This window comes from Lycorma delicatula, chromosome 5 (assembly GCF_047948215.1).
Source record: "Lycorma delicatula isolate Av1 chromosome 5, ASM4794821v1, whole genome shotgun sequence".
NCBI lineage: Eukaryota > Metazoa > Arthropoda > Insecta > Hemiptera > Fulgoridae > Lycorma > Lycorma delicatula.
The window spans coordinates 95852359-95879138 of NC_134459.1; the positions used below are offsets into that span (position 1 = coordinate 95852359).

The 26780-nt window shown below is 29.5% G+C and overlaps 1 protein-coding gene across 1 annotated transcript; it reads left to right on the plus strand.

Annotated features, from left to right (window-relative positions):
- The first annotated feature begins 2924 nt into the window (after positions 1-2924).
- LOC142325229 (chymotrypsin-2-like) lies at positions 2925-15552 on the plus strand. The gene is made up of 6 exons (XM_075366709.1): positions 2925-3083; positions 5572-5732; positions 7501-7589; positions 9884-10151; positions 12427-12582; positions 15264-15552. Exons 1-6 carry the CDS (start codon positions 3035-3037, stop codon positions 15465-15467), a joined length of 927 nt encoding a protein of 308 aa, XP_075222824.1. The 5' UTR covers positions 2925-3034; the 3' UTR covers positions 15468-15552.
- The last annotated feature ends 11228 nt before the right edge of the window (positions 15553-26780 follow it).

Sequence of the window (26780 nt, forward strand, 5' to 3'; positions counted from 1 at the left end):
ATTAAAAAATAAAATTACGTAAAAAATAATAGTATAATCCCACATAAGTTTGTAAAGGATCTAGAATTCTGTCAATTGACGCACCTTGGAAAAGGGAGGGGAAACAAAGGTAGCAAAAAAACAAATAGGCCCGGCTGAACTGATAGATTAAATTATCGCCCAACCACTTGATTTCGACTTCGAATGAAAAATTCTTTAAAAAAAAACACTTCTATAAATATTCTACTTATGTATATCTAATTAAAGTATGACTTCCATTGTTTATAATTTAATTTATACTTGAGAAATTACTTATTACAATTTTAATAGATTTTTCAATGCTATTTTATTTATAAAAAAACTTTATAGTACTACAAAAAATGACAGTGACACGTATTGTATTAAATTGCATCTTTCTACAGGAGAAAAAAAAATCATTTTTTTAACAAAAAAGTTCTTTCGCTAATATTTAACAGATACTTGATGATACTTTAATATAAAAAAATAACTATTAGAATTTTAACTAAAATCACCCAATTCCAACAAACTTGAATTTGTAATTTAATTGATCAAAAGCCATCAAATTCAAAAACAAATGTAAAAGGGACTTAACATGTAATTTCAACATAAACTAAAAACTCCAGAAAATAATAATAATTTAATAATTGGACATTTAAAGCGGTTCTATTTCGAAGAAAAAGAATGTACCTTATTGATCCACTAATAATTATAATACTTTTTTTAAATAAATAAAATTCGAAAAGTGAGAAAAATGAATTTATTTAACTAAATTCAGAACAGTTTCAAAATTTATCAAAAAAATGTTTAGAAAATTTTTGGATTAAAAAAGGAGTTGTTTTTTCATGAAATGGAAAACAAAAATTAGTGTACAAATTTACGTTTGTACTGTAAGACTAAAATAGGACTAAACCAACTTCATTACTTTTAACCTAAAAAGGGATTTATATATGTAAACAAATATGTTATTTATATGTAAAAACAAATAGATAAGATAGATTATACAGCATGATCTCTATAACAAAAAATCTTTGTTTAGAAAGACAAATGGATATAATCTTCAGGCCATTACGTATTTCTGTAAAAAATAGTAAATCCTTATCTTTACGCTTACCAATTTAACTCGTTTCAAATGTACCTTTATAATAAAAATTTGGAAACGGTAATTATACGTTAAAAGTAATCAATTCACCACATCATTACAAAAAATGTTCATTACAGAATGCTGTAATGAACGTCATTATAGCATTAAAAAATGGGAATAAAATTTCTGGATACATATAAAACAATATATACGTCTTCATAATTGAAACATAACAGATAATAATAAAAGGCGATTATTAAGCCACCAACTGAAGTAAGAATAAAAAATCTTGACTTATCTAGCAAAGAGAAACGGATCACTCCGTCGTCTAGTCACAAGCTTAAAGAAATTGTGGCAAGAAAATCTGAATCTACGGAAATGGAGGTGCAAGTTATTATTGAGAAACCACCAGACGTAGAGAATATAAAACCTGTACCAATAGAGCCTCCAAAAGCGCAAAGATCAGCTTCGGTGAGAGCATCTATTTCAGCTGGACCCAGTACTGCAGTAGAGATAGAGTCCAGCTCATCCGCCACGGAGAGTGGATCGCTTGTTAGTTTAGATTCCCTAGCAAAGATGCTAACAGCACCGACGAAACTTTCATCAACTGACGTCAGCCGCAGAACGTCACTGGCATTCGAAAGAGAGAAAGACGATGCCATGTCTGAGGCCTCAGATACCTGTCATGAGAAGTTGAGGCCGTCAGAAGAATGGAGAAACGTTGCAAGAAAGGATGGCCGAAAGGAAAGCCTAGAAAGTAATATTCTGGATTCGAAGTTAGAAGAACGTAGATTTTTGAACATTTTTGATTCATAGAAATGTGAATAATTGAACCTTTTTTTTCTTCTTTTTTTTTGAAGTGGGATGGGCTAATGACCAAAGTAGTCGATGTCCCTAAAAACCTCAACAAAAAAAAAAATAATAAAAGGTAGACTAACAACGAAGATTCTGATGGTTTTCTACTTACTATTATGAAAATCTGTGATACCTGTTCTGCCTGACTGAAATTGTATGACAAAATTTTTATACACCTTCTCCGTACTTTTTTTAACATCCACGATTGAATTTTGAACGGTTTTTTATTATTTCTGAAAATAAACATCTTCCATTGTGTTAGCGGTACGTTTATTACGGTGAAACGGATGAAGATATCTCCGGAACACGTATCAAAAAATGTACGTTACATAAAGAATTGGAGACTTCCAGATCACATGATTCAATCAATCAATAGATAAATTAATAAAGACGGTTAATAAATAAAATTAACGGAAAAATGTATCTAAAAATAACAGTGATTAATTCTGATATAATTGTAATAAAAATACTAAAAAGATAAAACGAATAACTGATTCCCTAACAAATTATTAGTACGATAAAAAATTAAAAGTCATTAATAACAAAGGTAATAAAATGTAACTAATCCAGTAGAAAAGGATTTAGAAGAGGAACATCTCTTACCTATGAATCCCTACAATCACCAACTACGCATCTACAAGATTACAATATCTTGTCTCATTACTGGCTTTGTTTATGAAGGAGGGAGATGCTAGTGAATTATTTTCAGGAGAAGAGAACATCGGTACGAACCTCCTTCCGCATAACAGTAGTTTGTACACATCACGTTTGTACGGGCAAAAAGTAATGAAGTGGTCAAATTAGGATTTGTGATTTATTTTGATGGTGGGTATAAATACAAATGATTTCCCTTCATAAATTTTGTTATATTACGTTTATTAATTTATTTCCAATATTTATATTCAACGTAGCAAGTATTTTATGAAGAAAGTGTATAGCTCATCAAATTATGTTATCTCAACAACATATTTGTTCCAACAACTGTGATAACATGTTAATCAAAATTTAAAATTTTTAACACTTCAGATAATATATAAATATAAATCGTTACACGAACAGCTTTAGTAGGATTGAGAAGTACAGTTGAAAGAAAATATAATGAAGACAATAGCGGTTATCGTTTCATTATGTACGACGTTTTTTTTCGGTAAGTGTCCAAGATTTCAATATTACTATAATGTTTTGAACAATTTATGTAAATTGTTTTAACTGGGAATTCTGCCAATTTTTGTGTTTAATGAAATTTCCGTAAATGTGACATGGCAATAGCAATATTTTCGGTTCTCTTTCACAAAAGTAAATCAGTTTAACTTTAATATACGTATTAAAGTTAAACCCCATAAGTTGGTGATTGATGGTGTATTTGATCGAGTTCAATATTTTTGGAGTAGTGACTATTTGAGCCGCTGAACAAATCGTGTTCACAATACACAGCTCAACTATTCTCTCGATTAAAAATTACGTTGGTAATCTTTACAATTTATTAAATTTTTTAAAAATATTTCAAGATTAAAATACCGTTTTAGGTATACGTACAAAAGAGTTTTATGTTAAACTCTGATAATGGATAAGAGCCGGTGTTCTATAATCATTTACGTAAACAAAATCAACTTCTTTAAATCTATCCCGCGTTCATTAAACTCAAGTACCACGAAATATTACAATATTTAAAAATGTAAATAATTAAAAATAAACAGGTTTTCTGCAATAAAGATTTAAATAAAATATTCATTGAATGTTTAAGGAAGAAGTGGATGATTTAAGTAATATTTTCAGAAAACACTATGGGCGTTATGGATAGGTATGGTGTCGTTTACCTGGATCAAAATCACGTCAAACCACTGGAAATTTTAATTTTTAGCATTAAGTTTAATAGGTAATATCCATAAAAGCATATAATTCGAAAATATTAAGATCTTTAAGAAAAACTTTTAAAAAAGTTTAAAACTACATCTTCTGGAGAAAAGTTTTTTGTTTCTCCGATTATTTATTTATTCCCAACACAAAATACAATACAAACATTCTACATTTTTAACAAGAAAGACAATATTAATATAAGTTAGCAATTAAATTGACTACAATTTCTATTTAAAAGATAATAGGTTATTATGCTTTAACCAGCAAACTGTGAAGAACTTGTCTGACAATGAGATCATTCATTCAACTACTGTAAAAGAGAAAATGTGTAAAAAGCTCTCCTTAATACATAACATAGCAAAATTATAGTAGTGAAGTACAATTTTATTAATAATTGAAGATTAGATATTTTATAAAGAAAAAAAAAATACTAAAGGTAAATTAGTTAACAGAATTCAACAAAAATAAATTATACTAAGGAAAAGACTATTTTTAATCCATTTCGTTATTCATTATTGGCTGTATATTTTATAATTTGATATTTAAAAAATTTACATCGTGCACGCTTAATTAGTTTTGTACTAATCTACATACATGATCGTCGTATAATGGTCAAAACGATACTTGTCATATTTCTGAACTGTCATTTATTAGCAATTACCGTAATTTGCTCGTAAGTTAAATTGACCTATGTAACAGTGAGTATGTCTCATTAGGCTTTTCATGGATCAACTGATAGTCATAACGTCCAATTCCAAAAAAAAATTTGTTTAAATATATTTTATATTTATGTAATATGTTCTGATTGTCTTTTTTCCATTATAAATAAATGAGAATCAAAAGTTCCACCACAAACTATAAACCATACTGTAACATTGTATAAATGCAAAATATATCAATTAAATTTCATGTAATTAACGTATCTTAGTTAGTTTTTACAATATGTAAGAAACAAATTTGTATTTTTTACAAATATATCTAGTAAGAGCCCATCATAAATTACATCTATAAATATGGCAAGATATATCTGGTATTTAACTTTTCCAATCACCGGACACTTACATAGCACTGCTAGAATCCATGTGAAATTTCACATCCATCTATTTCGTTCTGTGGTTGTCCTCTTAAGGAAGGATAAAAAGCTATCAATTTAATTTTTTCTATATTTAAGGTACGAAATTTTAAGATGAACCAAACCTGTTTTGTCAGAAATCCCTTTTCAATACAGACTAAAAATGATTCCCAGTTATCATTTCCAAATATTAAAATTGTTTCATCTGCGAAAATGATACTATTACATCTTAATGCAATATATATAATCTTAAGTAAATATTATACGGGAACAGAATACAGGTTAATACGTAGACATGTGGTCGCAAAAAAAAACCATGGCATTGCATCATATGCTAGGCAAAAAAAGTAATACATAAAAAACTAGAAACTAAAAAATTAAACTAAACATACTTACTGATTAGTAGTTCAAAAAGTGCTATTTACATGCAACATATAATGAACATAAATCAATTACAGGTTGTGAAATGCGCAGTTCCAAATAAAATAACTAACACAGAATTGTATAATCCAAACAACACAATAATTAATATGATACAATTTGTACGAAATAAACTTTTAATCAGCCAATACGCAGATTCAGCTTTGGGTGTGTTGTGTAACACATCCAAAGATGACTGCTACAAACTCAAATAAATCCATGAAAGACGGTATCCTTCTGACTTAACACGCAGCATTTATATAATTTTCTTTTTAATGTATTACAGTTAATGCAGCTCCTAATGAACTCGCAACAGCTAACGACAAAGATAAAAAGGAATTCAACGGGCAAGAAATTAAATTAATAAATAAAAATGAAGCTACAGATCACATGATAGCTGGAATAATAGGAGGGAAAAGAGCATCAATTAAAGATTACCCTTATACGGTAAGTTAAACTTTATTATCATAAATAACAGTAATATATTCCACGACTAAAGCAACCGTTCATATCAATCTGTTACCGTCAGAGGACACAATATTCTACAACGCTAAAAGTTGTTTCTCGCATGCATACGATTAGGTTGTTTTGTATTCAAAATATATAACTTCAAAAACATCATTCATTATTTTGTTTAGCTGAATCTGTAATACTTTTTAAGTTGTTTTTGATTGAGTTTTTTAAACTTTTCCGGAATAAGTTTAAAAAATAATAATTTGATCAAATTAAAAGTTTTTAGTTTAATATATTTCTGATAAAAGTACTATTTAAAAGGTGCTAAATGTCGAGCAACTTATATAAACGTTTCGAATTACTACAGGTGTACGTATAAACATAATTATACATAATATAGCCTACCGGGCTGGTCCAGTGGTTAACTCAACATGGCAAATCAGCTGATTTCGAAATCGACAGTTCTAAGTTTCAAATCCAAGTAAAGACAGTTACGTGTATACGGATTCGAATACTAGATCGTGATACTAGTGTTCTTTGGTAGTTGGGTTTCAATTACCCACACATCTGAGGAATGGTCGACCTTAGACTGTACAAGAAAACACTTCATTTGCATTCATACATAACATCCTCACTCATCCTCTGAAGTAATACCTGACGGTAGTTCCGGAGGCTAAACAGAAAAGAGATAGAGATAGAGAGAGTGAGAGGGAGTGAGAGAGAGAGGGAGGAATACATAATATACTGGTCTATCCGGTTTATATACATATTTTAGGCAACAAGAAACTTGACATAAAAAGTAAAGGAAATAGCAAAGAAATTAAGCACGTTTGGTATAAGTGTACGTTACACAATCTATTTCAGAATATTCTGACTTTTCGTCTGCAGAAGAAATAGAACGTGGGACATCAGATTAATAAACAAGTTTAGTTATCTTTTATTTTATAGTATTATTTAGTTATGCTGAGCTTAATCGGCTGGGTTGAACCTGAGTTCAGTTAAGTTGATTTGTTTTGTTAACAAACGTACTAGTTTTGAATAAACTAACGAAACAGTTATGTCTTTAAAGAGATCGCTTCTAAAGTTAAGGAATTTTTTCTAATCACCTCTGTGAAGTAAACGGTTGTAAATATTTATCATATAAGACGTTATATACGTAAAATCCATTAGGTAATACATACAGTAAAATTATAATTTTTACAAACAGTTCATAAAATAAATAGGCGTAAGAAAAATATTAGCGCAGATATGTTCCTTCCCAATAAATTTAAAATAAACATACATAATTGCCGGATAAATGCATTTTCAGTCTTTTTGAAAACTGATAATAACAGCAGAATGTATTACATTGTATTTAGGGATCGGTCGGCTGTAACACAATTTGCTCTCGCTAACCTACATACCAAACGAACGAACATTATATTTTTCGTTTTCGATAATTTGTGAGATTGTCTAAGTTTTACATTCATTTTCAAGAAATAACATCATCTTCTTGGCGGACCGGTAGCGTCTATACCTTTCTTCCAAAGGTTCGAATCCTAATCTAGGCATATCTTCTTACACACTACAAAAAATAATTATTTCATTAATCATACATCGAAAGCTGTTAAAACGTGAAAGTAAGAGAAAAAAGAAATATAAAAGAACTAAAAACTGTTGGAGTTGCATTCTTTCAAATTAATAATAAAAAGTCATTGTTCAGTGGGAAAAGATTGTACATGTTCGATGGTGTAAAAAATAAAATCTTCTTTTGCATTTTCAGGCTGCCGTGATGACAAGGGCATACCATCTGGGATCTGCGATAATACTGAATAAGAAGTGGGTACTGACATCTGCATGGGTACCTCTATTGTAAGTACAATTATCTGATGTGGACACCACATGACTTCTTTGTACGCCTATTAAATTACATACACACATTTTTAAAAGTCATAAAATTTTATTTTAGAAATAACTTCTGATTTTTTCATGTTATTATTATTATTATTATTATTGAATTAATCATAGGTTAATAATTATTAATAAAAGAATATATTTAAATTAAAAAAAAAAGTAAAAAAAAGGAAATGAAGTCGTATTCGAATCGATGTGCCTTCTCCTTGTAAGATCCAAATATTTCATAAATTAAAATTTTATTTGGCCATAATTCTGGAACCAGTGAAAGTAAGTACCACTTATATCGTTGAAAAGCTTGCAAATAGTGCTTCCTATAACAGTTAAGAAAACGTTCAAAATCCCAATGTTTGGGATTTTGAGCATTTTGGACATTTTTGGTCACGTCGATTGGAATCAAAAGGATAGCTGCACAAGTAGATGTTACAGCAGTCCTAAACCCAAGATTTCAACGTTCTATTGTTTTTGAGCTATGCAAGATGCATCATACATACATACATACGTATGTAAATAAATCACGCCGAAACTAGTCAATATGGATTCAGGAATGGTCAAAATAGTAGATATTCTCGTTGTAATCCGAAAACCGAATTTTTTCGCGATTACAATACGAAAAATATGTAAAAATATTAGAGGAAGTAAAAAGCGAGAGTAAGCTGATATTAGCGAGGAAGTAAAAATATGTCCGATTTTATTAAATATTTTAATTTTTTAACTATAATAAAAAATTAATCGTAAAAATAACTTCAAATTACAACCATAAAACAAAATCAGTTTGAAACATGGTAAACTCTTGATATTACTCGATTTATAAACTGTGATAATATTAAACAATCAACATTAAGATTTTTACAATAAAAACACTCAAGGTAACACTAAACTGTAAAACTACTATTACAAAAAATCTTTCCGTATACTTTCTACGTTTACGTAGATCGTAGAAACGAATGTTAGTTTGAATGATAAAAATGTTGCATGAAAATATGTAACACTTTCGAAAAAATACATGTAAAAATGAAATCGTAGTTAATAATCGCAATTAAAAATACATATAAAGCTAAAACTATTGGATGAATAATATATCGAATAATACGCAAATTTTATGATTAAAAAATTCCGGTAGATAACATATTTTTCGTGTTATTCATTCTTTAATTACTAATTTTTATCCAAGGTTACACGAGAAAAAAGAAAAAACCAAGGATCAGTTTCCTTCGCATATAAAATGATTCATCTGCAATCCAAAGAGAAAATAAATCATAGAATAAAAGATAACTGACTAGGCATATTGACGTCAAATAACAAATGATATAATTTATGTACGTGTTAATTTACAGAGATGAGACGATCAAGAGGGGTAAAAAGTGAAAAAGGTAGATTCGAACGATTCAATACTTACATATTAAACCTCATTTTTCTTCACAAATAATTACAATGAAGTTTGTAAAAATTACACTTTTATCATGAAGTCATATTTAGAAATACAAACACAGCCCCAGAGAGAAAATTACATACATACCTAAAGTGAACTAGGAACAAAATATAACTGTAATTTACGAGAAAAGGGATTATAAAAAAGAAATTTCTAATTTTTGAATTCCTATAATTAATACGCACCTATTGGATTACTAATATTCTGTCTCATTTTATGAACGGGTTGGTGCTTGTGAATTATGTTCTCATAAAGAGTACAACTGTACGAAAATCATTCCAATTCTAATAGTTTATGTACATCATGCTTGTATCGGCAAGGGAAAGTGAAATAATAAAATAAATAATAATCCTCAAATGGGGATTAAACATTTATTTGGATGAAGGTTAAAAATAAATGTGATGTGCTTCACAAAATATTACGTTTATTTATCTAATTCCCCCCATCATAATATGGCTTGTTTACGAACGGAAAACGCAACATTTAACATATAAATAACTTTCCTCTTTCAATATACTTATATTATGAAGAAAAAAATTAGTAGATGAATTAATTAATTATTATACGATATTATAATACAATAAGGTTCTTTAACGCTTTGTTTTATAAGTAATGTCTATCCAGGTATATCCGTTATATTTTGCTACTACACCAAACCTACAAAATGCTTTTTTTTTGCGTCTCTTCGTCCAACGTTTTCATTCAGAAAGCAAACTGCTCAAAAATGTAATTTTAACAACGATTATCTGTAGATTATATCAATAAATATATTTTAAATTATAATTATTCAATAATTAAACATTTTTATTTTTCTGTTTAGTGAAAATGCTAGTTTGACACTAATAAGAAGTGGCAGCGATTCAGCGATTGATAAGGGACAAACCAGTTGGGCTGAAAAGTTAGTTTCACATCCTAATTATACTTATCCTTTTTATAATGATATAGCCTTGATTAAATTGAAAACCCCACTTAAGTTTGATAAAAAAGTGAAACCAATTAAAATTGCAAAGAAACAGCCACTAAAAGGAGACAGCGTCGTAATAACTGGATATGGATACTATAATGCAACTGGCAGGGAAGAAAAGAAGGTAAGATAATAAGTTGATATATACAATAACTAAGTTAAAATAAATCTAGCTAAATTAATAAAAAAAAACGTAAATAGTTCTAAATAGCTGTAAATATAAGAAAATAGGTAAATTAATAAAAATTTGTATACATGTTCTTCTTACGGAGTAAGTGCACATAAAAATGGATTTTTCGAAAGTGCGAGCGGAAAGGGTAAAATGAAGTAAAAGTGGAAACATCAGTTTGATTTTTCGTGTATGAAGAAATCTTTAAGTGAATATCTAAATACAATTTTCTAGATTTTCCAAATTCATCCATCTTGAAAAATGTGTAAAAACGTAAAACGATTTTGAATAATGATGGCAAATTTCCCCATTTCCGACTATACTAAAGGAGATATTCACTTGATTTCTGCTCGCAAATATTCTACCAAACGATAAATAACTACAAACAATAAAGAGTTTTTTTAATTTAAATTATTTTAAGAGGTGCGACAATGTACAGTTACTTCACTAAAAAATCATTTAAAAAAAAAAATGAATCTCTTACTGTAGTTTGTTGGGTAACGCTAACAACCGGTAAAAATTTATTTTTACCTTCCGAAGGATTAATAAACCAGCTGTAACTAGTATTTTTAAGATGTAGGCCGACTATTATGAAACCCTCACAATTCAGATTACTCAGTTTCGGGTCCTGTACCCATCAAACTGCTGCTCTGCAGAAATTACAGTAAACTAGTAATTTTTCTAAATTAAACAGGTTTAAATTTCTATTTATCATTATTATTTTCAGAAGCATGAGTTTAATGAAAATAGAGGAGTCCACTCACCCCAAAAAATTTCCTTGACAGTTACGGGCATGGTACATTTGTATGTATGTATACATACATATATATATATATATATATATATATATATATATATATATTATAGTAAAACTAATTATAATATACATATTAATAAACACTTACAAAGTAATGATATTAAACAACAATCGAATGCAGAATTGTTTTTGTACTGTTTGCACATAAACATAAAATAGGAGAATTTTATGGAAGAGAACAAAAATTGTAATTAATCGGAACTGAAAAACAAATCACACACAGCTGATCTGTGTGGCTTGGCATATAACATAATTGAGTAGCGGTAAAATATTTTAAACGATCTTCCAAGAGGCCACAACTGGAATTCCTCTGGGAGAGTTTATAGTGATAGGCGAACTCTTAAACGTACAACGACGTTTTTTTATCGTGAATGTGTGCCAAAAGAAATTATACATACCAGACATGGAAATTACGCGAATGAAATATTAACTTTAGAGTAAAATAATTCGTTAACGGAAAATAGATTTACTCGCCGAAGAGATAAGAGAGTGCGAGTAAATCGAGCTACCAATTATCTTACTCGATGGTACACAAGGGAGTGATTCAGTTCGAACCAAACGAAAAACAATGTAAATTCTTAATTGATGCTTAGCATTTTATTCATCACAATTCAAAAATCAATAAAATAATAATCAGTAAATTAAGAGAAAATTACCTTGTTTAATAGTTATATGTCTATTCAAAATTCGTTCCCGGAATTTATTTGTGTTACAATACTATTTTTCAACCGAGCGATGGGTAAAAAATTACAACACAATACAAGAGTTCGGCATCTATTCATCCTTCCTGGTACTAAACAGTCAGTAAATATCTGTCACTTCCCGACGCAGATATTTTCTTGTTGTAGTTCTTCATAGTATATTTCTTGGCCAGCAACATTTTGCAGAACATGGAAATCTCATTGAGAGATTTCAGTCGCTTTAATTACCTCCTTCCGTAGAAATCGAGTATATTAACCTCATATAGAATTGGGATACCCATCGAAAAGTTGGAATTAATGCATATAATATAACGTCAAATTATCAATTCAAATTCGACACATTTTGTACGGTTTCAAGAAAAGTGAATATCTTTAAATACGGTACTAAAAACATTTTCAAATAAAAATACTGCACAATGATTCGTCACTATTTGGATAAGCTAAATAACAGGTAAACTCAATGAAATCGTCAATCAACATAAAATATGTATACTAAAATTAACAGCATCAATGAAAAACTGAAATTCATGATCCTGCAACTTCTCCAAACTAAAGTAAACAGTACGGTGAAGTATGAATGATTTTAATAACAATTTTTATTAATTATACTAAAAAGTACTTGGGAGTTTTACAACCTATTTTAGTATCAACACCGAATAATTTTCTTAAACGTTAGTTAATAAACTAACTGGTTGTTTGATTTTTCTTTCAGGACAATCCGAATGGATTAGTACATGACGGTTGGTTACGATCTTTAACACGTAAAGTAATAGACTACCAAGAATGTAAAGAGGATTATCAGCATTATTCAACGTTTACAGACTTGAACTACTGTACACCTGTAACTGAAACTGAGGGACCGTGTTTCGTAAGTAAAGCATATATATTGTTAAATGTCATTTAATAGAATTAGATTAAACATTAAACGCTGATTACATGTCAACCAAAATTTTGCTTCCTGTGTATCCCTTTACCCATATTTTTATCTGAGCATGAACAATTATAAAAGACATTTTTTTTTTAATATTAGTTACGCTAATATGAATCAGAAAGAGTCAACAGAAGATCTAAGCTATATGCAAAGATACAGATTCTTCTCTGTATTTAGAAAATAATTAACTTATCACCTTCTTTTCGCCTTTCTACCATAAAATTTCGGTTTTCTATTTCCACCGATTGATTCTTAAATAGAAATACATTTCTTTGAATTTTCTAATTCCGTTTCATAATAGGTAATTTTTAAAATGTCCTATCACCTTCGAATGACGATTATGTAATTTATGTTATTTACATAAATATACCTGTTAATTTAAGCCATTATAATAAATTGTAAGTTTAATGTAATACAATACTTGAATTATTGAAGCGTTTATTGTATTATGTTGATAACAATTCCTTCTTAGTAATTATTAATTTTACGGTCTCGGGTATAGGAGATAAATTCATAAATACATCGTTCGGGAAATCTATGGTGGTATTTCTCATGCTTTTCCTTCATTTTCCGCACAATAAATGCTGTTGGTTAATTTAACCACGATAGTTAAAGAAAGATGTTGGTACGACGGTTTTACAATGTGGCGGTTCAATAAGAAAAACTGGTCTAATTTACAAGACTACAATCACCAACTGATTGCTAAGAAAAAATAGTTATACATAGAGTACATTAATTTATATTTTATGTATATATATATATATATATTAGAATTATAAATACCACATAATGAAGGTACACTTAGATGTAAAATCAGTACGAATTTTTTTTATAATTCAATTTTAAGGGATAACAGAAATATTCAATGATAAAGATATCAGTCCCCGGTATTCGAATTACTGATTATCTAAAAATAATTCTTGAACAAAAAAAAAGAATCTGTCTATTACTAAAACGTAACAGCGAATTCTTGCAAAATGATAATGCTTTTTTTAATATAAACGTAACTGGAATAAAAATACACAAAACAAATTACCTCGTGATATTTTTACCAAAGTATCGAAAGCATCGAACTTTCCGATATTTTTAAAGAACCTGCAAAGCGTTTAGAAAATAAAAACTACCTTCTATTATTATTTTGCGTAACCTTCGTTATAAACTCTACAAACTTTCTATTTCATTAAGTATTTAATCACTTCACTACCGTAGAAAATTACTTTATTGCAATTCATAGAAAATTCAAATTTTATCAGTTAACGAAAAAATCATTAAGTAAAAATCAGAGAAATTATATAATCATTTTTATTGATACGACTTCTAAATTCCACTTCACAGAAAATCGGAAGCAAGCCCGCAACCTTGCATTCTTCTCTATATCAAAAATAGTTTAAGTAAGTTGCTGACTATATTCCCTGCTATAACAAATAACACAAATTAATCCTGAAAGATTACCACGAGTAAAATAATGTTTTCTAATAAAATACTATTTCCACTTATCTATTTACAGATTTACACGACATTAGTTACGTTATATTTCGTTTGCATGAAATACATTATATATTGTAATATATTTTGTTTAAACTCAAGTCTTGAAAAAAATACCTGGCTTCGGAGAATGTTCCAAATTTAGGGTGTTTAGCCAGCATATAAATTATGTAATCGGCGATTGAAGATTTCAGATAACCGCGAACGACGGCGTTGAAGCTAAATGGAGTCCTGAGTTTTAAGCTATACTCTACAGGTTAGACTGCAGTTAATCTATACGCTTATATTAGAGGAATTTGACAAACATATGGTCATTCTTTGAAAGTACAAAGGAAGACGAGATACAAACAGGACTTTAAGTCCTATTTGTATCCGTCTTAAGTATTTGTATGTCGGCCTTAAGTAAGGATTGTTTAACATGAAATATAATTGTCATTATTATTGTTGGCCCACTGAAGAGCACAATAATCAATCCATTATTTCAAAAGTTTTACATGAGTTGGAGAATGATCAATCCACTGCTCCTTTTGCTCCCATTATTTTTTCATACAGTTTTTCATCCGTTGAGACCTGGCTGCCCTTATTTCTTCTGTGTAAATATGTTGTACATTTCACTTTTACGGAAGAAGTTCGATAGAATTTTCCTAAAATCTTCTTTTCCCAGAACCATTTCTTCCGTGCTCTTAAGGTTTTGCAGATATTTTCCGATCTCCTTAAACCATTTCAAACTGTTCTTCACTTTGTAATTCTTGATTTTATTCAAAATTTGTATAATCAGTCTGGTCTGAAGCATCGCTGGTAATATGTGTCCATAATATTCTAGTCTTCATTTTCATATGGAATCGATAATACCTAACGTGGTGTTTTTTTTTAAATTTTATTAACTAAATTAATAAAATAATATAACTGTCATTATATTTTTTTTGAAATTAAGCCTAAATTTTATTTTTTGAGCAAAACCCTAACACGTTGTGATGAAGATACAAATATTCGCTATAGGAAATAAAAAATTACATTGACATAAGTTTAATAATATGTAATAAGGAAATGTTATACGACATTCATGAAAAATAAAATTAGTAGCACTAAATAACGATGCTAAATAATAATAAAGTTTTGTTTTTCTTTTGCAGTATGAAAACGGAAGTCCACTTGTTCATAACAAAGAACTTGTTGGGGTACTCTCAGCAGTCCAGTACTGCTCAAACCCGTACTACCCATCCGTATATACAGATATCACTCAGAAAAAATTTCAAGACTGGATCGAAGAAACCATAAAACATAACTCGGACGCAAGTGAACTCGAGGAATTTTCTAATACTGAATATTTTGCATAAGGAAATACTATTTCATTAATAATTTCTCTTGTCTACTGCTTCATAAATTTCCTATATAAAAAAAAAACTTGTGTGTTTACAAAAACTAGTAATATTATTTAAACCCCAGTGAACATAAAATGCATTACTATAAGTTAAATAAGATAAAAATACATTTTACAAACTTTAAAAAAGCCAGTGATAACAAAAATATAATTACACCGATTAATTGAAATGAGTGAGATATAATAAAGAACTTTATTCTTTATTATAAGATATTATATCGATCAGATATAAAAAAAAGAGCAATAAACTAAAAAAACAGTAGAATAACACTATAAATGTGAGAGACTGCTGGTTGAAGCTAATTTAATAATATTACGAAAGAAGTATAATTATTATTTTTATAATTTAATTGAGTTAAAACCGTTTCATAACTAATCAAAATAGTAAGTATTACAGTTACTTTTTGGGTGTAAATATTTATCATGAGCCATTAAAGGGATGTGAAAAATGGTGTCAAAATAATTTAGTTACAAGGTAGAAAATTTAAAACAAAAAATACAAACGAAATGACCTTTGTTACCTTTAACGATAAAAAAAAAAAAATACATTACAAATAAACCCAGATATAGAATTATGAACAAGAACATTTACAATAGCTGATGATAATTATTACTTGCCAAAATAATAATAAATTTTCAATACTCAAAACAAAAACAATCTGAAAAGATATAAAAAACTTAACTAAAGAATACAATAATAAAAATGAATTAAGCGCATTTAAAAGCTTTCATTGCTACCTGACATCATAAATAAAATACAGATTGGTTGCTCAACTTACATTACAAACAAAAATGAAATAACATACATTAGAATGAGTGTAGGATTACTATGAAATATTTATAATATAGAGAGGTAAACCAACATAAAATGCCAGAAAATTACATTTCTGTATAACATAGAAACTTAAAAAAAAATCAAAAACAACAATATTATGCATAACAATATTTATGGGCAAACCGATAAAATTTAATCAATGTTAATCTATCTTAACGCTTGATTGCATGTTACGACGATACTTACATAATGCTGGGGAATCACGAATCTTAGTCGATTCTTCGCCTCTTAGATAAGCCTACTCCACATCCTTCTGACATCCGCCGTGTGAACTCTACTTCCCACTTGTTCCAAGTCATTTACAACCTGGTTCTTACCATCTTAATTTTGGACGGTCCTGCCATCATTCCTCAGTCCTCAGTACTTCTGTTAGATTTGTTTTTTTTTTTTTTTAAATAGCCATCCTAACTTATCTTCTCGTATTTATTGTAGGTATAATTTTGGAACAACCATCTTAGTTCTCCATACTCCTTCTTTAATAAAACCTTGTATTTTTCTTAATATTTTATTTTCAAATACTCCGAGACGTTTTCAAGATTAATGAATATGACACATGATTCATTCCCTATGACAGAACAGGTTGAAAAGTTTTATAAACCTTCACTTTTGACGTACAAGAAAACTACGTTGTACACGTCAGCCATTAGCGTGTACCCCGGCATTTACTGACATTTGCTAACCTTGACTGAATCAATTTATCTTCCGAATTTGTATTATTGATAATTACTCAAACGTACATAAACCTATTAACATACTCTACTATCAGATAGGTAAATATAACATATCTACTTTCAGTGTTCCAACGATGAGGTACATAATAATTTTTTTATTAAACCTCTGATGTATCCTGATCAGATATTAGTTTATCATAAATGAAAGATAGATTGAAGATACTTATGTACGTTATTTTAGTGGCTAGACTTGTTCAGCTATCTCTTATGAATACGATGTTCTTAGCGGATCAAATAATCAGTACACGAAAAATGACGGAGTGAAAAAAACGATACAAAGCGCTCAAATACGGAGTAAAGACATAAAATGTTTCCAAAACTTTCAAAAATAAAATTGTAAAAGTGAAATTAATATTGTTGGATTGTGGATAATGTAACAAAACGGTTAAACGTATAAAAGGAGACGAAGAAAAGGTTTAACATTCCGATTAAAAGTAATTTTATACATATAAACATTCCCGTACATAACACTGCTAAATCTAATCGTTTACATCATATGTTAATTAAATTACCATTCAATTCGCTGGGGTAAATCAGTTCCCAGATTTCTAAGTTGTAATACCTTACATGTTCTGAAGCTGTGCAATTAATAAAAAATCGAAATTACAATTACAAAGTAACTATGTCATTAGAATTAGTAATAGCCAAAAAGAATCCTTCTACTCTATTCATACTTGTTCCTCGAATAATGTAAATTATGCAATTGCTAAAATTATCGAGGGTGTACAACTGAGTTTTCCCTTGGTGGTTAACATTACGTGATCAGAAATTTTGAACCTTAAGACGAGTCGGATCGAATCAACATTTTTTTTTTTTTTTTGGGTGATTACGTTTTCGGTAATCATTGACCAGGTCAAAATATAAACAAGAGGCTCCTTCTCAGGTTTTAAATTAGAAAAACGGGTTAAAACCATGATGAAAACTAAGACAATAATAGAAAGAAAATTGCAATAGTAAAAGAAATATAACATTTAGGATATTAGATGTAACGTGAATAAAAAAATATCTAAATTTTTGCAGGGTTAAATCTTGGTAAGTATATTAATTCTTTTCCGAAATAACAATACCCGGACTAGCACATTCATGTTATTTTTTAGGATTTCTAGGACGCGCCGTATGTCCCACGGAAAATTGAATTTGCAATGTAAGGGCCGCATAACATACGCAGCACGCAAGTATGTGGTGCTGCAGTCAAGCGGCCGTCGCATCGGATACACAATGGTGCGCTCTCCACTGACATCAGGTATCCGTGAGTAGCTACGATACGTCCTAATCGTAATCTGCAATGGACCACTTCCTCTCGGCCAATCTATCTGCATAAAGAGTCCCATGGTAACACCGTATCATTGATGTGTCGGAGTTTATTATCCGCAGCAGCGGTCAAATCACCTTGCCACCTACTTTTGAAGTATATGATTAATGGAATTAATAAAATCGATAGTTGCAACTAGAGTAAAGAAAGACGGTTGGCTACACGCTTAGACGGTTAGCAGTAGAATCCGCACTTCATTACCCGGGATTTCCACATGCCTAGGAATACAACAGAAATTCCCCTGTTTGTTGTGACGATTTAATTCACGATATTATTTATAATATAATCGGCGACAATATATATTTCCATAGCAATAGAATATGAGAATATATATATATTTTTTTAATAGATGTTTTAAAGTACTAATTTAAAGAAACTATTAATGGTATCATGTTTATGAAAAATACTTCAAATTTATTTTAAAGAATTAATTTTCTTAACTTTAAAAGAAAAACGTGGTAAAGCAATCTATATTTAAAATATTGGGCTTTTCAAGCACTTTAAGATTTTACTGTGTATTTAAATACTTCTTTGTTTTTTTTCTTAATAAAAATCTTCCTGATTTTACTTTGTTAAATCTCTATATACTACATTTTACCCGGATAACTGAGAAAATAATTAGGTTTTATGAAAATATATGCAAAACAACCACACTACTGGATTACAACTAAAAGTGTCATTATCCTGGCAAACCAAATATACTAAATAAATAAAATCACCTCATTATATAATTATAATAGAACTTTTAAATGCTACAACATCTCAAAAGAGTATTTCATATATTAAAAAAGGCATGCAGAGGCAAGGGAAGTGATAACTATACCCCTAATATAAGCGAATTATATTAAATCAAAAACATTACAACGTTAAATTGCGTTAATACCACATAAAGAAATGAAAATAAACGACAGAACTCAAATTTAAAATATTTGATAATCAAAAGGAAGCAGCAGATAATTGAAACATGGACAAGGTGCGTCTACTAATACTACGGTAATATTTCAATTCATTATTTCGGCGTGAATAAAGGTGAAACTTACAGACTTTAACACACAAATAACTATACACCTTCCTGTGAATTAAAAAACAATAACCTCATGTTTCAAGCAATAGTGAAGATATTAAAGGTAACTTATAAAAATACTAAACGCTTCCAACAATAACGCTGCTTTAGTTTGCACAAGATCATTCAAAAGCTTCGACAATTTTATTTTATTAAATTTTTTCCTAGTCTGGAATTAATATGGTTAAACCGATAATCTCATGTAATATATTTTACTATTTTTTTTTATTCTAGTCTTGTGTAGGTAAGATGAATTGGTGGAATACGCTTAGACATATATAGAAAATAGTTTACTTCCTATTACACTGGTTCGCTGTTAACGCTACAAAGAATTATAAAAAATATCAACAGAATCCCAGACCATGAGTGTGCTGTACATATTTCGCATTTCTTATTCGCTCGTTACAGTTTCACGAGCCAATTAGGAAAAGGTTCCTTTTCATATTACTGTGTTTACATCACAAAGAACGAAAAATCAAAAATCTTATATGGACAACACAAGAATTCCTTGTACGTCTATTAAAATATGTATATTTTTGATATACTTAAAATTTTTATTACATTTTGAATTATTATTTATTGTAAAAAGAATTATAAAAAATATCAACAGAATCCCAGACCATGAGTGTGCTGTACATATTTCACATTTCTTATTCGCTCGTTACAGTTTCACGAGCCAATTAGGAAAAGGTTCCTTTTCATATTACTGTGTTTACATCACAAAGAACGAAAAATCAAAAATCTTATATGGACAACACAAGAATTCCTTGTACGTCTATTAAAATATGTATATTTTTGATATACTTAAAATTTTTATTACATTTTGAATTATTATTTATTGTAAAAATCTTTTTACAATCGTAGGTTAATAATTGTTAATAAATCAATATATTTAAAATTTAAAAAAAAGACTTATCGAGGGGAAGGTACATCACCTTCCGCTCGTTAGATCCAAATAGTTCTTAATTAAAATTTTATTTGGCTATTACACTGAAACCGATGAAAATAATTATAATTATTTTATATATCGTTGAAAAGATCTCAATGAGGTCTTATCACCACAGTTAAGAAAAAGTCCATAATCCAAAGGTTTTGGACGCTAAAGTTTAGGTAGGTACGTACATACATACATACGTACGTACAGATGTCACGCCGAAACTAGTCAAAATGGATTCAGAGATGGTCAAAATGAATATTTCCGTTGAAATCCGAAAATGTGAAAAACCGAAATTTTTCACATTTTTTGCTCTCATGCAAGGAAGTGGTTGGTAATTTAAAATTACTTGTAAGCGAAAAGAAGGTACTTCCTTCTAAATCACATCCGTACAATTCGTTTTTTATCGCTAAATAATTGTGTTCATCATTAGATGACTGCATTACGGTATTAGGTTTCGTTACCGAATCACTAGGTCAAGACAATCGATATTTTAAGCGAATTAAATTAGTAATGGTTTAGCAAGTTATCAGATTTTAATTTTATTTATTATTCTTCCTCAGACTGAAGAAGTTATGAAAATATGAGTAATTAAAAATTATCTCCCTAAGACCAACATAAAAATGGTTTACACTTTATCAATAGAAAAAACATTTCTCAACAAAAATACGACTTCTTAATATAAATACGAGGAGACAAGTTACACGAAAACATTTATATTTGTCTAAAATGAAATCACATACGTACTTTAACATTCAGATAAGCGTAACTAATACTTTTTTCACAGATTGGAAATCAGGAAAACAAATTATAAATGATTAACCTCATAAGTTCAAAGAATAAAGTAATATATAAAATACAAGTTCTGCATGTTCCCATAAAATACAATAACTATATATTGATTAGAAAACACTGCGCTGCCTAATAAATTGAAACTGTTCACTTACTAGCTGATTCGATCCGACTCGCTTAAGTTTCAAAATTTCTGATCGCGTGAAGTGAATCACCAAGATAAAACTCAATTTTACACCCTCTGTAATTTTACAGAAGACAATTACGGTTATCGTTTTATTATATACGACTCTATTTTTTTTTTTTTTCGGTAAGTGTCAATATTTAAATATTACTTAATAATTTTTTTTGTTCCGATTATCAAAGCGAATTTATTAATTTTGGTAATGTTTACCGTTGGGAATATTTTAAAGGAAAACAGCTGCTCCAAATACGCCTAAACTTGGCGAGGACATTGGAAAACAAATAAATAAATAATTTTCCCAAATGATCTTAATTTAAAAAGTAGCCAAAAAAATATATTTTTCTAAAAAGACGTTTTTCTTAAAAGTATTTTTTCATTTTTCTGTTTCGAAATTAGGAATGAAAGAAAATGGTATAGGGTAACAGACCAAGCCGAAACGGCAATTAAAAGTAAATAATTAACCTTTAAAAGTCATAAGTAAAGATAATCTTAAAGGAAAAGGTCTCCAGTCAATAAAAATTATATAATAATATTTTATAGATTTATAAAAATAAAAAGTAAACAGGAAGTTAAAGATAGTAGTTTAATAGAAACGTACTTATATCAGTTGAGTGCTTGACATAAATACTTAATCTTTTGCCAAATGAATTAATGGAAAATTCTTTATCATTTTAAACTTCTAACACAGGAAAGTAGTTAAAATAAAGTTATTGTAAATGAGAATATAACAAAACATACAAAAAAGTCCGTGCTTTTAATATTAAATTGCTTATTAGCCATGAAGAGATAGTTTTCTTCATGATTTGTAATCAGTAGGTTATTAAAGTGATATATAAATGCAGTAAACACACAGTCGCTTATCTCACTATAGACGATATAGTTAACGTCTATGATGTTTTTTAACAACGATTCACTTTACCCATCGTCACCGATCTGCCTAACAGAGTACATTAATATAATCTTTGAAGCGTTTTAAACGACATATTTATCATTTTTGAGGCAAATATTAATCTATTCCTGAATCATTTACCACCCAATGTGGTGCTTATCATTGAAAAAAGTTCCAGGTGGAGAGGATGTTAACAGTTCAATCCCGATTATTTCGACGCACTTTTTAAAGAAATAACCACTTATGGAAGAATGCCCCTCCGTTATTTAATATAAGTATATATATATGCTTTAATTTATAGTGACTGATGATAAGAGACTAGTGGAAGCGTGGAAACAAAAAGACTTCCATATCGTTATATATTTTTCTTTTGATAGAATATATTAAATAATAAAAGTTAAATAAAAAAAAAAAATAAAAAATATTATAAATGCTAAAAAATATAAACATAGTACTATAAAATAATAATAAAAATGTAGGAAACAAGCGTTTCCCCGTCGCGGCTTAGTCCGCGATATTCTTTTAATAGCAAATTCATTTATTTGTAAATAAAAATTCATGAAGAATTTTGTTTTAGATTTTCATTAAATCCTGATAAAACGGTAAATAAAAATGTTTAATAAAACTATAGAAGGAATATATGATAAAAAAGGAATATACTGATCTATAAAAATATAAAAAATCGATAGATCAATTCGTTGCCGAGAAATGAGCGAAAGTATAAAATACACTATTTTCTCATTTTAATTCTTCGAATTCGGAAAATTCTTTCCCGCTGTGTTCATTAAACTCACGCTTGAATTATGTTTAAATCATGGTAAAACTGTATTTTGCCCGGTTCTTAACTTTAGTCGACAAACACTACTAGGAGGTGACCGTACTTAATGTCATTTTTTTTTTTTTTAATTACTTATAGTTTGTGTTTTTTATCAAGTAACCGGAAGAAGGTGGAGCCAGTCGCGTCGCGACTGTCAGTCAGAAGTTTCTTTATAGGTAGAGATAATATACTTATATTATATAATCATATAATATAAAAAATATAACATAATATAAAAGAAAATAACATAAATAATAAAAGTAATTAACCAATTGTATATCACCATATTTCCAGTTTTTATAATTTACGGGATTGCTTACTAGTGGTGCGTGGGGACAAGTGAGCCTAAAACTCACTAAACTACACGGCGAACACAAATCAATCACCGCATTTTGGAAGTGATTAAAATGATCAGAAACCTGCGGATCCAGTGAGAGAAGTTTTTCGGAGAAGGTAAATCGACTCGTCGTGCTGGGAATATCGCAATCGACGATTTTGAAGGTTATACACAAGCGCCTAAATTTACATGCATACAAATTTCGGTTGGCGCATGCAATTGGAGTTGATGTTAAACCGCGTCCTTACAATTCTGCCGTGGAATTTCTTGCCAAACTGCACAAAAATAATGCGTTTTTAGAAAAAATAATTTTTTCTGACGATGCGACCTTCCATGTTTCTTTTCACGTTAACCTTGAAATTGTTGGATTTGGGGTAGCGAGAACCCTCATGTCGTTCAAAAAACACAATAATATAGTCCGAAAATTACCTTTCGATTGCGTTGACTGCTATGAAGTGATCGGACCATTCTCTTTCGACGAGCTAATATATAACCAAACAAAACAAATAACTAAACTAATCTAAAAAATAAAAAAACATGTCTCACATAAATAAATGTCTAGATAAGTAGCGCTAGTTATCTAGACATGTTACAGGAGTATTCATTGCAGAATATCAGAACTACACAAAACAGAACATCGGCAACCCAACGTTTACTTCCAACAAGACTGCGCGCACCACCACAGGTTAGGGACCACCTACATCAACAATTAACTAGACGTTGGTTTGGCGTTGATAAAACAATACTCTATTTTTCCGTAATCTCTGATATTACGTCACTCGATTTTCTCTTCGAGAGGTTGTCAAAAACAAGTAACGAAGGTTGCCAACATCAATGAACTAGACGAAAAAAGTCGAAGGTGTAACTAAAAGAACAACTGCAGATATTCTTCGTAATGTGTGATGTGAAATTAAATATAGCAAAGACATTTTATGCGCACAAAAGGAAAATTGATCATACGGAATTTGTGTTAGAAAGTGTTGTAAACAAAACTGTTTGAAATGCCCTGTTCAACAATAAAACATACATGTTAGTGCACTGCTTTGTTATTGTTTTATTAACACCTAAAATGCGCTGAATAATTTATGATCACCACTGGAGTATACGTATATTATTTTCGAAGAACGCTTTAATAGCACAACTGTTGGCAAACCATAATTCTTTCTTTTTCCTGTTTAGCCTCCGGTAATTACCTTTCGGATAATACGTCAGAGGATGAGTGAGGATGATATGTATGAGTGTAAATGAAGTGTAGTCTTGTACATTCTCAGTTCGACCATTCCTGAGAGTGTGGTTAACTGAAACCAAACCACCAAAGAACACCGGTATCCAAGATCTAGTATTCAAATCCATGTAAAAATAACTGGCTTTACTAGAATTTGAACGCTGGAACTCTCGACTTCCAAATCAGCTGATTTGGGAAGACGCGTTCACCACTAGACCAACCCGGTGGGTTTGGCAAACCATAATTAAATTTTGTGAACTCAACTCGGAAGAAATGCACGAATCTCTTATCCCCCTTATGATTAACAATTATCTTTTTACGGTAAAAAAAAATATATATATTTATACATTATCCAAGATTTCATAATAGATTATTTATTAAATAATTTGAATAGAATTCAAGGAGCAAAGGAGCCTGAATCTTTCCTTCAAATGTATGGTATTTTTACTTTTGGCTGGTGTAAAACGAACTTTGAAGTAGGAAAATTTGAATAACCAAGTATTTCAATTTTTTACAGGATTAAATCTGGCAATCCGTGGGAATATAGAAGTTTGAAAGTTTGTAACTCCGGTAAAGGTACACTTACGGTTCTGTAAAATCTAAATCCATTGTTTGATTAATTTGTGATAAACGGTTTTTTCGGAACCGGAAAAACCGTTTTATTTCCGAAGATATACGTATTTCTGTGTGTTATACCAAATCATTTTTCCTGTAATATACTTAAACCGCATAACAGTACGATATACTACTTACGAGAAAGTACATTATCCCGATTACATTTTTGTCTATCGGGTTATTTTTCTGGCCATCTTAACGTTTCATAAAACCTCTAACCAAAACACAGTTTTACTACTAAAAAATTCGGAAAGGCATATCTAATTGGGTAGAAACAAGTACGAATACGTACTTTGATATTTCCATGATATCTCCGAACTAAGAAATTCAGATGAAAGTTGTCACCAAGATTTCTGTATAAGCAGCATTCGTGCCATTTAATTTTGGACACAATTAGTCAACCGAACAAAAAGATACAGATCTTACGAATATCTATCTCAAAATTTGACTCAAATAATAAGTAATTTTTTAACATAATTTAATTCCATTTCGTAGACAAGATATTTTTTATTATTAAATTTTTCCAATAGAGAAAGCAAAACATTCTCAAAATAAATAAAACTGCGATTTGCCAACATCAATACGAAAGAAAAGTTACATGAATACATTTAGTTATTTGTCAAAAATAAAACCACAAACGTAAGTTAACATTCCAATTCCCGTAACTAACTTTTTCAACGAATGAAAATGATTGAAACAAATTAATTATTAATGAAAAATATAACAAAACAAGTACTGCATGCCCCCATAAAAAACAGAAAGACACTCTCTCTTAATAAATTGAAACGGCTCGCTTCGTAGTTGATTCGAACCGACTAGTCTTATCAAAATTTCCGATCACGTAAAGTGAACCACCAAGAGAAAACTAGTTTTTACACCCTCCATAATTTTAGCTATTGCGTAAGATATATTAATAGAGTAGATTATTTCCGGCATTAATAACTTTAATGACATAGTTATTTAGTAATTGTAATATCGATATTTTTTAAAAGTACTGATTCAGAACACTTAAGTTATTAAATAACTTGAGAACTGATTCATCCCCAGAGAATAAGATTATAATTTAATTGTCTACATTGTATTTTAATTACACTTGTTTTAATATGTACAACACTAGTTTTTTTTGTATATGTGTATATTACTTTTTAATTGGAATTTTGAAGTCTTTTGGCCGTCCCTTTTTATACGTATAATTGTTTAGTTACAACACCAATAATCAAACATTAATTTTTCTTTTAAAACTGCATTTCTTAAACTTGCGGAAGCATTTTATGTACACGTTACCTATGTAACTCCGTGATTGGGCGAGTGGTATCGTGTGTGACCACCATTTTTTGTGTACTAATTGTATGGGCCGCTAAAAATGTAGTCTTCACAAAAGGTAGCCCAATAAGCTAAGCCATTAAAATAACGTACATAAGTCTATTTATTTTTCACTTATAACAATCTGATCATGATATACTGTGACTCGGGTGTTTAATAAAAAAAATATTATGTACCCCGTCATTGAAACACTGATAGTAGATATATTACGT

Bases quoted from the DNA above. Each gene is read 5' to 3' on its own strand.
- LOC142325229 (XM_075366709.1), top strand. From the start codon at position 3,035: ATGAAGACAATAGCGGTTATCGTTTCATTATGTACGACGTTTTTTTTC. The intron at 7,590-9,883 runs GTAAGTACAATT...TTTTCTGTTTAG, and splicing joins TCTGCATGGGTACCTCTATT to TGAAAATGCTAGTTTGACAC. The intron at 12,583-15,263 runs GTAAGTAAAGCA...TTTCTTTTGCAG, and splicing joins AAACTGAGGGACCGTGTTTC to TATGAAAACGGAAGTCCACT.